This window comes from Actinia tenebrosa, unplaced genomic scaffold, assembly GCF_029948245.1.
Source record: "Actinia tenebrosa isolate PJP-AT-01 unplaced genomic scaffold, QUT_ActTen_1.0 PGA_scaffold15__27_contigs__length_11533743, whole genome shotgun sequence".
Lineage (NCBI taxonomy): Eukaryota > Metazoa > Cnidaria > Anthozoa > Actiniaria > Actiniidae > Actinia > Actinia tenebrosa.
The window spans coordinates 1,387,985-1,400,367 of NW_028292575.1; the positions used below are offsets into that span (position 1 = coordinate 1,387,985).

At 36.4% G+C, this 12,383-nt stretch overlaps 2 protein-coding genes and 1 long non-coding RNA gene across 4 annotated transcripts; 1 reads left to right on the forward strand and 2 right to left on the reverse strand.

Annotated features, from left to right (window-relative positions):
• Positions 1–172: 172 nt before the first annotated feature.
• On the reverse strand, positions 173–12,327 carry LOC116308919 (matrilin-2-like). Of its 2 annotated transcripts, none has more exons than XM_089030362.1 (4): positions 12,276–12,327; positions 1,623–1,728; positions 633–983; positions 173–486 (listed from the first exon to the last, which is right to left on the reverse strand). In XM_089030362.1, the coding sequence occupies exons 2-4, from the start codon at positions 1,693–1,695 to the stop codon at positions 215–217; spliced, it is 696 nt and encodes a 231-aa protein (XP_088886488.1). In that variant the 5' UTR covers positions 1,696–1,728; positions 12,276–12,327; the 3' UTR covers positions 173–214. The 2 variants fall into 2 exon arrangements, with proteins under 2 accessions (XP_088886488.1, XP_031575299.2); XM_031719439.2 differs by lacking the exon at positions 12,276–12,327 and adding an exon at positions 2,162–2,237.
• LOC116304503 (52 kDa repressor of the inhibitor of the protein kinase-like) lies at positions 2,741–8,233 on the reverse strand. Its single transcript, XM_089030613.1, has 3 exons — positions 7,020–8,233; positions 3,474–5,011; positions 2,741–3,270 (listed from the first exon to the last, which is right to left on the reverse strand). Exons 1-2 carry the CDS (start codon positions 7,849–7,851, stop codon positions 3,744–3,746), a joined length of 2,100 nt encoding a protein of 699 aa, XP_088886739.1. The 5' UTR covers positions 7,852–8,233; the 3' UTR covers positions 2,741–3,270; positions 3,474–3,743.
• Positions 5,047–7,032, forward strand: LOC148910801 (uncharacterized). Its single transcript, XR_016119848.1, has 3 exons — positions 5,047–5,751; positions 6,603–6,677; positions 6,867–7,032. It is a non-coding gene; the product is annotated as an uncharacterized LOC148910801 (long non-coding RNA).
• Positions 12,328–12,383: the final 56 nt, after the last annotated feature.

Below are 12,383 nucleotides of genomic sequence, written 5' to 3' on the forward strand. Positions count from 1 at the left end.
ATGAGAGCTGTTGGAGACAACTTATAGAAAGTATATGTTTAAATGAATGAATGAATGAATGAATGAATGAATGAATGAATGAATGAATGAATGAATGAATGAATGAATGAATGAATGAATGAATGAATGAATAAATAAATAAATAAATAGTAAAATCCAAAAAGTGCAAATAAACGTCTCTTTCCTAGCAAGCGCCAAGAGTTTAACACATCATTTATCTCTTACTATAAGATCCAAAACAAATCTGCCTTACAATTTTATCAATCAACGAACGCCTCTTTTCTTGTTTCTCTTCCAGTCTAAACAAATGCTTTGCAATGGGTCTACTAGCAATAGAGCGAAGGATGTTTTCATGGACTTTCCCATTTGGGTAGACTGCAAATGCTTCTATCCCATAGTTATGAAAGTCTTTCGCTCGGCTGTTGGTAAGTTCGTAGCCAGAGGTAGAAAATCCATCTGTTACGAATAATGAAACCATCTTTGAACCTATAGATAGTAGAGAAAAAACAGGATTTCAGTAGCATATTTTTTGACTTATTAGACCATTTGCTTGAGGATGTACTATATATGCACAACTATCTGATTACCGGTCTTTCTTTGAAGTTTAGAAGGGCAAATTATGTCATACTCACCAGAACCTTTTGGGCGTACTCCAGAACATTTTCCAGCAAACACTGCAAAATGCAATTCCACTATAGCGTTCGATAACTTGGATGCCGAGTTCTCGTACACCATGTCATCAATGATCGAGTTTGCTTCCTCTAAAGTATGACTTTTATTAAAAGTTGCTACAATGTGATGATACATGGAGAAATAGCTCAAAGCAACGTGAGTTCTTGATGGAGAGATGGCAAAGCGACTTAGCAATTCTTTGGAAAAGCGTTTGTATTTTTTAAAGTTTTCTTCTCCGATACTGGCAGAGGCATCCAGGGTGATTCCAAGGTCGATCTGTTTATTGCAGGTTACTTGTTTTTTGTCACCATCTACGAAATTGGATAGAAACTCAATCAAAAAATTGATTGAAGAAAGAAAGAAAGAAAGAAAGAAAGAAAGAAAGAAAGAAAGAAAGAAAGAAAGAAAGAAAGAAAGAAAGAAAGAAAGAAAGGAAGAAAGGAAGGAAGAAAGAAAGAAAGAAAGAAAGGAAGAAAGGAAGGAGAAGGAAGGAAGGAAGGAAGGAAGGAAGGAAGGAAGGAAGGAAGGAAGGAAGAGAGATTTTGACAAAAATTGTTTTTCACAAAAACAAAATTCTGAATAAGGAAGTGTTACTTTGAAGTCTTTGAGTTAACTTTAAATAATTAAGAAAAATTAATGTGAATGACTGGAAGTACCCCCTAAGCGAACACGATGTTTTATAACTAATCGAACCCACATTTTTTCCTGTTTCCTTTTGAATAGGCAACTCAAGGATTTTTAAATGAATATTTGTCAAAGCAAATTCCCATTTGAATTCTTTCTGTTCTGTACTACCTTGATTGGTTATCGTTTCAATAAGAGATTCCACTGCACAGTAAATCGGATAGGGCAATTTTGCCCCCAAAGATGGGGCAAAAATTTTAACCCTATAGTGGCCTCCTTAAAGTAGGGCTAGCCATATTCGATAATTTTTTATGCATAATGAATACCTGTTATAGATCGGCCTTCGCCTGTTTCTAAATGTCCCCATACCAAAACCAAGACAGCAATCCGAAAAAACATCACAGTGGTTGATGAATGTCGTCTTTAAGTTTACTAAAAGAAACGGACTTTAGTAATACTGATAAACAGTGGGATTACTACGACTAATTACGATCAACCACTAACACACCTGCGCCAAATCACACAGCCGACACTACTATCAGGTTTTCTCTCACATTCAAGGACCAAAGCCAGTCACGCATGTGACTTGGTAGAAAAACAGCTTCGCTACTTAAGTAACAAGTTTGTGAAAACAAGTAACAAGGTTTTCCCTACCGCGCAAGAGCAAAGTTCATGTGACTAGGTAACAAAAACAGCTTCGCTACTTAAGTAACAAGGTTAAAGTGCAAGTGGAGCCTGTCTTCACGAGCCAGAAGCTATCGTTTATTAAAAATGAATAAGCTAATCATCACGTGAAATTTGTGGTACTACGCTGGACTTTACGTTTCTTTATACTCAACTCTTAAAAGAACTACATTTAACTCACCTCTGGAAAATTTCTGCTTTGTAGACACGATTTTGTATTATAGTTATAATTTTTTGGCGAGATCTCCGAGCGTAAAAAGTCGAATCTGGAAGCAGGCTATACGATAAAAAAGGGATTACTTGAAATTGTACCATTCTTAAAGAGTGATTTTACTATAGGTCAGTGAAACAAAGTTATTTCAAATAACAAAGTTATAACTTAAGTTTAACAATGGAACAAAATTAGTGCTTGTTTCTGACTTGAAAAAAATTTAAGAGTGGCTGTCCGTAACGGTCGAGAATGGCGGGACAGCGAAGGAATTTTCAAATTTCTCATATTTTGTCAGAAGACAACCTTTGGTAAGCTCTTTTAAAAAATCCAGTTTAAAACTTCGAGCGCTTTTTTATTTTGGCGAATTTTACGAAAATCTAAAACTCGACTTCCGGTTCGCTCTGGACCGGTGTGAACAGCCCAAAATATTACCCATATTTAAGAAGGCCTCACTCGTTCAAAAATACTCCTATCGATCTGATACTTTTTCAACATTTTAACTAACTATCAGACTCCAAAAGGGATAAATAATATTTTTGGGAAAATGTTTTTTTCTCGCTTTTTGGGATTTTTTTTCGATGGCATTTCAAGCAGCTACGACGCGAAGCAAATTTTAGCCTAAGTTGAATGCCCTAAATCATCACCTGGTATATATTTTATTTTCACTAAAACTATATGATCTGAAAGCTTGTTTATTGTAATTCTTTTCCTGAAAGTATCAGCTTTGGAACGCAAATACGTCCTCGCGATTAATCGACTCTTCTATGTAGCATACGGCGGTCTAATTTCGGATTCAGAATCAAAGCGCCTGCTTTATAAATACTCAAAAACTTTCTTGGATCACCCAGAATGAACATTTTAATCGTAAACAACATTAGTTTGATGACTGTAAACTATACTCCAGCTATATATTATTGACTTCAGGGGTGGATCCAGGGTTTGGACATGAGTAGTTTACTCTGAATTTATACCCAACCCACCATACCCCTATTAGTTATAAACTGCCTAAAAGGATACATCTAGCATAGCATGCTGTCTGCAGTCAAGATCCTTGTACAGATTTATCTCAGTTGAAGAATCTAGCACATCAAAGGACATCATGTGAAAAAAATGACGTCAAAAGTATTAGTATGTAAAAGTACAATGCAAAATATATGCTATTAAAGGAAAAGTGGCATGGCAGCAAATTGAATACTTTATGAAAAATAGAGAACATACAGTCACAATATCAGTGTACTAGAATTTACATGTACTAGCAAATTATACAAAATGAATACATTACCTTATTTAGATTGAGGTGTTCCACTATAGTTGAGTTCATTGCTGAGTTCAGTTGAGAATATGTAAAGACCATTCAAGCTTAATTAAAACCCAGTGAACAATATTATAGATTTCAGAAAAGAATAAGTTTTTAAAAATTCCACCTTGTTCCTGTACTGTTCCTCATCAGTTTAAGGATTAAAAATCAGATAATTATTAATCCAGATGGAACATAACTCAAAAGTACTCTAAGAACACTGGAGTGGTGGTCCAAAAAATATTATATAAAATATTACTGTAAGATATTCTCCATTCTCATTCGTCTAGGATTTAAAGTAGCAAATAAATCTATTATTTCCTCAAGATCTAAGTCCATGTCTCTGTGGGAATGCATCAGTGCCAGTCCATTCATTCTGTCTTGAGCCATAGTATTTCTTAAGTAGTTCTTAAGATTACGGAGGGTTGAAATGGACCTTTCACAAGAAGCAGATGACATAGGGATAGTTATAAGGATTTGAAGTATGGTATGTATATTAGCATAAGCAACATTGTCAATGTGCTCAAGTGTCCCTGTATGTGCTCTGTAGCAAACAAACACATCATCTTGAAATCTGTTGTTCAGTTGTTGGACTATATGGTCTAGAAAAACTACAGTTAAATTTGTCCTATAATATTCTTCAGGGTTTCGGGCTGCAGCATTGGCTCTGTGAACTTGTCTCTGAGCTACTCTAGGCATGGTTGGTAGAACTGAAACTTGACCTGCTAAAGTGACAGCTTCCTGGTAGAGTGCATTGTGCCTGGCATCAATGCCAGTTCTCATCTCTGTTAAGACTGACTTTAAAAGTGCAAGTTCATCCTTTGCCTTGAGAAGATCCATTGCTTTCTTTTGTAATTTGACAGTGAGAGGTCGGGTTAAATCTAACATGTGTCTAACAATAACAATAGCAACAATAAATGAAAAAGTTATTGCATTCAGTAAGGTCTGTGCATCATTTCTACTAGGTCGATTCCAGTCCCCAGTTCCAAGATCATTGTTGTTCATTGATATGTCTTCAAGCGTAGCAACAACAGGACGAAGAAGTTCTACAACTCTGTCCATTCCTTCTATTCTTTCGATCCATCTTGTTCGGCATACATTTATCAGAACAGTATGGTTAGCTTGAGGCATTATCTCTTTAACCTTCATGACCAAATACTGCTGTCTCTTTGGTGAATTGTTAAAAAAATCAGAAATTCTTTTAACAGTATCCATCATGTTTCTAACAAGTGGTTGTTGGCATGTGTCAGCAACACACAAATTCAGCCTGTGGTTCATACAGTGAACATAAATTGCTTTGTCAAATTCATTTCTTATCAGTGTTGAAACTCCATTCAAGCAACCTGCCATATTGCCTGCCCCATCATAACACTGGCCTCTGCAGTCGTCCATAGAAAGTCCTAATTCTGCTACTGCTGTAAGTATTTTATCTTTGATGGCAGCTCCAGTTGTTCCCTCGTCACAAAGAGAAAACCCAATAAATTCTTCTCTAATTATATTTCTTGAATCAAGAAATCTTATTACTAAAGAAATATTTTCTTTGTTAGAAACAAGGGTGGATCCAGGGTAGTTTACGTGATTTCCGTAAACTACTCAATTTTTTTCAAAGCTACACATTTCTTTCTAAATAATGACAAAATATGTGTATTACATTATTCTAGCAACTACTAGAAACGACTCACTTGGTTGTTTTTCAGTTAATTAATTAAAGAAAAGTCAAACAAAAATGAGTAATCTCGTCATTTCTGCCGATTTCTTACCGATTCCCGCAAAAAGTTTCGGGTTTCGGATATCTCCGTCGGTACGCATCGGAATGCTATCGGAAAACGATCGGAAAACAGCCTTTGTCAAATAGAACCTCAGGGAGTGAGCGTGCGTAGTTGTAGAGCTAGGCCGGTGTGATAATCGTAAACTACTCAAAGACTTCTCTGATTGGCTGGAAACACATTGATTGTTTTGGAAACCACTCAAACCCTTTTCTGATTGGCTATCTACTTTGCAAACTACCTCATAAACTACCAGCAAAACTATAAAAAGCTAGGCCTACCCCCGTTGGGTCTCTTTCGTTCTTATGATTAGAGTCATAGACTTGCTGTAGTTTGAACGAAGGATTTTGAAGTAAAGAATATTCTACAATGCGTGGCGACCCGATTTGCAGGAGGGAGGACTGTTCTCCTTTCGACATTGGCTTGTACTTTAAAAGAAATTGGCTCTTCATCACCACAAGATAAGCTGGGGTTCATTGAGAATGTGTGGAAACCAGGTGAGATTTTTGATTTCCCACTGTCAATAGAAAATAGAAAGCCTCGTAAGTTTGTCTTTGAATGGCTTAGAAGATATCCCTGGCTTGCATACTCTAAATATCTCGATGGAGCATTTTGTTTTCCGTGTGTTTTGTTTGGAGTAGAATCTGGTAGAAATGCTCATAAATTAGACAAGTTGTTGAAGTCACCACTCACATGTTGGACTTCAGCGGCTTCGAGACTTACAAAACACGCCAGCGGTAAATGTGAGATGCACAATTTTGCTGTAATTGCCATGGATAACTTTTTGAAAACAATGAGGCAGCAAGCGGTCCCAGTAGATCAGCAGTTGAATAATATTATTCAACAGCAAATCGATAGAAATAGGACGGTCCTTAAGTCTTTGTTTGAAACGATAATTTTCTGTGGGCGAAACAACATAGCTCTCCGGGGTCAACGCGATGATGACCCAACAAATGCTAGTCTATCAGGAAATTTTCAGGTCCATTTCAACCCTCCGTAATCTTAAGAACTACTTAAGAAATACTATGGCCCAAGACAGAATGAATGAACTGGCACTGATGCATTCCCACAGAGACATGGACTTAGATCTTGAGGAAATAATAGATTTATTTGCTACTTTAAATCCTAGACGAATGAGAATGGAGAATATCTTACAGTAATATTTTATATAATATTTTTTTGACCACCAGTGCTCTTAGAGTACTTGTGAGTTATGTTCCATCTGGATTAATAATTATCTGATTTTTAATCCTTAAACTGATGGGGAACAGTACAGGAACAAGGTGGAATTTTTAAAAACTTATTCTTTTCTGAAATCTATAATATTATTCACTGGGTTTTAATTAAGCTTGAATGGTCTTTACATATTCTCAACTGAACTCAGCAATGAACTCATCTAGTGGAACACCTCAATCTAAATAAGGTAATGTATTCATTTTGTATAATTTGCTAGTACATGTATGATATTGTGACTGTATGTTCTCTATTTTTCATAAAGTATTCAATTTGCTGCCATGCCACTTTTCCTTTAATAGCATATATTTTGCATTGTACTTTTACATACTAATACTTTTGATGTCATTTTTTCACATGATGTCCTTTGATGTGCTAGATTCTTCAACTGAGATAAATCTGTACAAGGATCTTGACTGCAGACAGCATGGTATGCTAGATGTATCCTTTTAGGTAGTTTATAACTATTAGGGGTATGGTGGGTTGGGTATAAATTGATTGGTCTGTCAGAGTAAACTACTCATGTCCAAACCCTGGATCCACCCCTGAGAAATGTCTGCAGCTTCATCTGCCATAACAGAGAAAAACTTACTGTCTCTGATTTCCTTTGACAAACTAGTTAAAATGTAAGAACCTACTGTTTCTATCATCTGATTCTGGATGGTTTTAGAAATGTAAGTTGCATTTCTGGGTGCAGTTTCCAGGTGATTCTGCAGTATTTGATCACCACTCTGCATTCGAAATTCTAGCAGAGCCTGAAAGTTTCCTGATAGACTAGCATTTGTTGGGTCATCATCGCGTTGACCCCGGAGAGCTATGTTGTTTCGCCCACAGAAAATTATCGTTTCAAACAAAGACTTAAGGACCGTCCTATTTCTATCGATTTGCTGTTGAATAATATTATTCAACTGCTGATCTACTGGGACCGCTTGCTGCCTCATTGTTTTCAAAAAGTTATCCATGGCAATTACAGCAAAATTGTGCATCTCACATTTACCGCTGGCGTGTTTTGTAAGTCTCGAAGCCACTGAAGTCCAACATGTGAGTGGGGACTTCAACAACTTGTCTAATTTATGAGCATTTCTACCAGATTCTACTCCAAACAAAACACAGGGAAAACAAAATGCTCCATCGAGATATTTAGAGTATGCAAGCCAGGGATATCTTCTAAGCCATTCAAAGACAAACTTACGAGGCTTTCTATTTTCTATTGACAGTGGGAAATCAAAAATCTCACCTGGTTTCCACACATTCTCAATGAACCCCAGCTTATCTTGTGGTGATGAAGAGCCAATTTCTTTAAAATTCAAGCCAATGTCGAAAGGAGAACAGTCCTCCCTCCTGCAAATCGGGTCGCCACGCATTGTAGAATATTCCTTCGTTCAAGTACAGCAAGTCTATGACTCTAATCATAAGAACGAAAGAGACCCAACGGGGGTAGGTCTAGCTTTTTATAGTTTTGCTGGTAGTTTATGAGGTAGTTTGCAAAGTAGATAGCCAATCAGAAAAGGGTTTGAGTGGTTTCCAAAACAATCAATGTGTTTCCAGCCAATCAGAGAAGTCTTTGAGTAGTTTACGATCATCACACCGGCCTAGCTCTACAACTACGCACGCTCACTCCCTGAGGTTCTATTTGACAAAGGCTGTTTTCCGATCGTTTTCCGATAGCATTCCGATGCGTACCGACGGAGATATCCGAAACCCGAAAATTCTTGCGGGAATCGGTAATAAATCGGCAGAAATGACGAGATTACTCATTTTCGTTTGACTTTTCTTTAATAATTAACTGAAAAACAGCCAAGTGAGTTGTTTCTAGAAGTTTCTAGAATAATGTAATTCACATATTTTGACATTATTTAGAAAGAAATGTGTTTGAAAAAAATTGAGTAGTTTACGGAAATCACGTAAACTACCCTGGATCCACCCTTGGACTTATTCTTTTGTACTGGAATGTTTTAGAGAGTAAGGACTTAAGCGTACGAATTCTAAGTTAGAAAAAAAACCTTTAGACCCCATCAAACGCAGGGTTTTTTTATTTTTCTCTTTTCTTTGTTTTTGTTGAATATACTTGCTCAAAATCCTCCCAAATTTCAATTAGTTCCACGTTATTCGTAGAAAAAACAAACTCATTTTCGTACTTTCTCAAAATTAATGGAATAAGTTAGAGGACATTATGATTGAATAAACAAACTGAATTAGTTGAGAAGCGTGGCACGTGAACGTCGATCACTTGTACCTTTCTTGAATTATATGAACTAAACAAACAACCTTTATGGTTTGTATTTTTTGTCTTTATCTCTTGTCAAAATTAATAATAACTAGTGACTAAAGTGCGTGCAGTTGCTTTCGTACTATTTCATTTAAGCCCCTTTCCCGATAACGTCACACATTTGATCCGCATCAACACTGCCTACTCTGCTTTTTTTCCCTTCTCTTTTGTTGCTGTTTTTGCTTGTTTTTATATGGGGTTTCAGAATTGATTGATTTAACTTGATTCTAAATGAAAAAGCCAAAAATCGTCCTTGTTTCATTAAGAGAAGTCAGTGGCTAACAAACCTGTTTCCTTTCCTATTCATTCGCCTAGAATAAACTGTTTGACAGGAACAACAAGTATCTTTTTACCAATAATAATAACATATTATATATATATATATATATATACAGCCATTTGCAAAAACTATGGCCGCTTCCAATACATATACGAGTATATCGAAAGCATATCAAGTATTATGGGATATCTTCCACTATATATTTTTCAAGTTGTCTATCATTAGGGCTTTCTGGAAAAAAATATCAAGAATGATATCCCGCCCTGTCTGATATACTTTCGATATAGTTGTATTTATATTTGAAACGGCCATAATTTTTGCAAATGGCTGTATATATATATATATGTATAACAAAGTATGTAATGTGGTCTATACTGGTGAAACAGTGCTCGATGCGTAGGGATGCAGAGCAACAGATATATAGTAAAGATTGGATTAAAGACGAGACATGTTCACTGTAACTCCGAGTTTCGTGCTTACGCACTCATCAGACAGACGTTTTTTTCAGAATGAGTGGCCGTGTTGTATCCGATATACAAACACGAGGCGTAGCCGAGTGATTGTATATCGAATACAACACGGCCACTCATACTGTAGATTGCTTATCAAACGTCTAGGTTAGTTCCTTTGTGTTTCACTAAAATTTTCAAAATTGAAGTGAATCTGGCCAAGAAAATCCAAGTTTAAGTTTATGCAAATGAAGACGAATCTATATCAGATATAAAACCTCCTTCATGGTCGTGATTTCTATTGTGTTTTCCTCATGAATTATTTATGAGTTTGATAAAAAAAAAAAAAAATCAAATTATGCTTTACAACATTAATGTTTATAGCCAAGATTCAGGTAATAGCTGTTCAGTAGGCAAGCTAATCGTCGAGCTGAGCAGCCGGTTTTTTTTTTCTTTTTCTTATTCTTTTTTTTAACATTTTGACAGGAACAATTGTATGGTTTCTATCAATTACAGCCGCAATAGTAAACTACATTCTTAATTAAATGAAGGTATGGTGCTCTGGCGGCGGCTGCGTGCGAGTGCGAAGATTCTCTGTTCTTGAAAAGCATTTTTCTCTTGAGAGATGGTCGAAATCTCTTGAGAAACAATCGCTATTTGATCTTGCTAAGGCCGTCAAATACAAAGCTTGGAAGAGGGGGTTGGGGTTTCTACCGACCCTAAAATTCTCGTCTAGTAATATGAGGACCTCGGATTTATCTGCTGAAGAGGCTGGGCTCTCAAAGAAAATAAAAAGTCTGACCGCTTTATCAAAAAACAGAGAACCTACTTGGTCAACAAGCTCAACATTGAGTAAACCTTAGGAAGAAAGTTAAACCCAGAATTTGTAGAAAAGGTCATGAGACGTGCTCGAGGTCCCGACGGCTTGCGTCTTTTCAAGTACTCGGCCAGACCGTCCCTGAAGACCTTGCTATCTCCCCAAACGCAATAGAGGAAGATGATAATTTTCCCAGTACAATACTGTAGAAGCAGCTATCTCGACTTTCCAACCAGGGCCGTAACCAGAACTTTTACAGGGAGGGTGCACATCGAATAAAAAAATCGGCGGACCTTAAGCTTTTATGTGGGGGTGCACGTGCACCCTGTGCCCCCCCTGGTTACGGCCCTGCCAACTACAGCACCCTGTCACTTACGACCAATACGATATATGTTCCAATGGTGAAAAATGACAGACTTAAAAACTCTCTAGGTAACAATGCTGCAGATTTTCTGTGAGGCTCTAGAGTTACATGTTCCTGTTCCCCTAAAAGAGCAAAGCACCAAATACCTTGAATGTAGTTTACGATTGCGGCCGTAATTGATAGAAACCATACAATTGTTCCTGTCAAACAGTTCATTCTAGACGAATGAATAAGAAAGGAAACAGGTTTGTTAGCCACTGACTTCTCTTAAAACAAGGACGATTTATAAAAAACAGAGTAGGCAGTGTTGATGCGAATCAAATGTGTGACGTTATCGGGAAAGGGGCTTAAATGAAATAGTACGAAAGCAACTGCACGCACTTTAGTCACTAGTTATTATTAATTTTGACAAGAGATAAAGACAAAAAATACAAACCATAAAGGTTGTTTGTTTAGTTCATATAATTCAAGAAAGGTACAAGTGATCGACGTTCACGTGCCACGCTTCTCAACTAATTCAGTTTGTTTATTCAATCATAGTGTCCTCTAACTTATTCCATTAATTTTGAGAAAGTACGAAAATGAGTTTGTTTTTTCTACGAATAACGTGGAACTAATTGAAATTTGGGAGGATTTTGAGCAAGTATATTCAACAAAAACAAAGAAAAGAGAAAAATTAAAAAACCCTGCGTTTGATGGGGTCTAAAGGTTTTTTTTCTAACTTAGAATTCGTACGCTTAAGTCCTTACTCTCTAAAATATTCCAGTACAAAAGTATAAGTCAATAATATATAGCTGGAGTATAGTTTACAGTCATCAAACTAATGTTGTTTACGATTAAAATGTTCATTCTGGGTGATCCAAGAAAGTTTTTGAGTATTTATAAAGCAGGCGCTTTGATTCTGAATCCGAAATTAGACCGCCGTATGCTACATAGAAGAGTCGATTAATCGCGAGGAAGTATTTGCGTTCCAAGGCTAATACTTTCAGGAAAAGAAGTACAATAAACAAGCTTTCAGATCATATAGTATTAGTGAAAATAGAATATATACCAGGTGATAATTTAGGGCATTCAACTTAGGCTAAAATTTGCTTCGCGTCGTAGCTGCTTGAAATGCCATCGAAAAAAAATCCCAAAAAGCGAGAAAAAAACATTTTCCCAAAAATATTATTTATCCCTTTTGGAGTCTGATAGTTAGTTAAAATGTTGAAAAAGTATCAGATCGTTAGGAGTATTTTTGAACGAGTGAGGCCTTCTTAAATATGGGTAATATTTTGGGCTGTTCACACCGGTCCAGAGCGAACCGGAAGTCGAGTTTTAGATTTTCGTAAAATTCGCCAAAATAAAAAAGCGCTCGAAGTTTTAAACTGGATTTTTTAAAAGAGCTTACCAAAGGTTGTCTTCTGACAAAATATGAGAAATTTGAAAATTCCTTCGCTGTCCCGCCATTCTCGACCGTTACGGACAGCCACTCTTAAGTAAGAGAAAAAAATTTCAAGTATAAATAGAATTATTTTAAAATAAAATTATTTGGTCTCTGACTTCTACTGTCGAGTCGACCAACTATTTATTCTTATTTATTCTTAAAATAAAATGAAGATTGAAATACCTGAGTAGAAAACGTCAAGACCCGCGAACCAAAGACAAAGCTAAGAAATGTTTTTACTTGAAGCAATGTAAAAACTGGAAAAAAAAATGGAACCGAAGTCGGCTGGTA

What these genes read in the sequence shown, in the direction of transcription:
- LOC116308919 (XM_089030362.1), bottom strand. Translation starts at nt 1,695, where the DNA reads ATGTTTTTTCGGATTGCTGTCTTGGTTTTGGTATGGGGACATTTAGAA. An exon ending in CGAAGGCCGATCTATAACAG is followed by an intron (nt 984 to 1,622) that starts GTATTCATTATG and finishes CCAATTTCGTAG; the next exon opens with ATGGTGACAAAAAACAAGTA. An exon ending in AGTACGCCCAAAAGGTTCTG is followed by an intron (nt 487 to 632) that starts GTGAGTATGACA and finishes TACTATCTATAG; the next exon opens with GTTCAAAGATGGTTTCATTA.
- LOC116304503 (XM_089030613.1), bottom strand. Translation starts at nt 7,851, where the DNA reads ATGCGTGGCGACCCGATTTGCAGGAGGGAGGACTGTTCTCCTTTCGAC. An exon ending in TTCTCAGGGGTGGATCCAGG is followed by an intron (nt 5,012 to 7,019) that starts GTTTGGACATGA and finishes ATATTTCTTTAG; the next exon opens with TAATAAGATTTCTTGATTCA.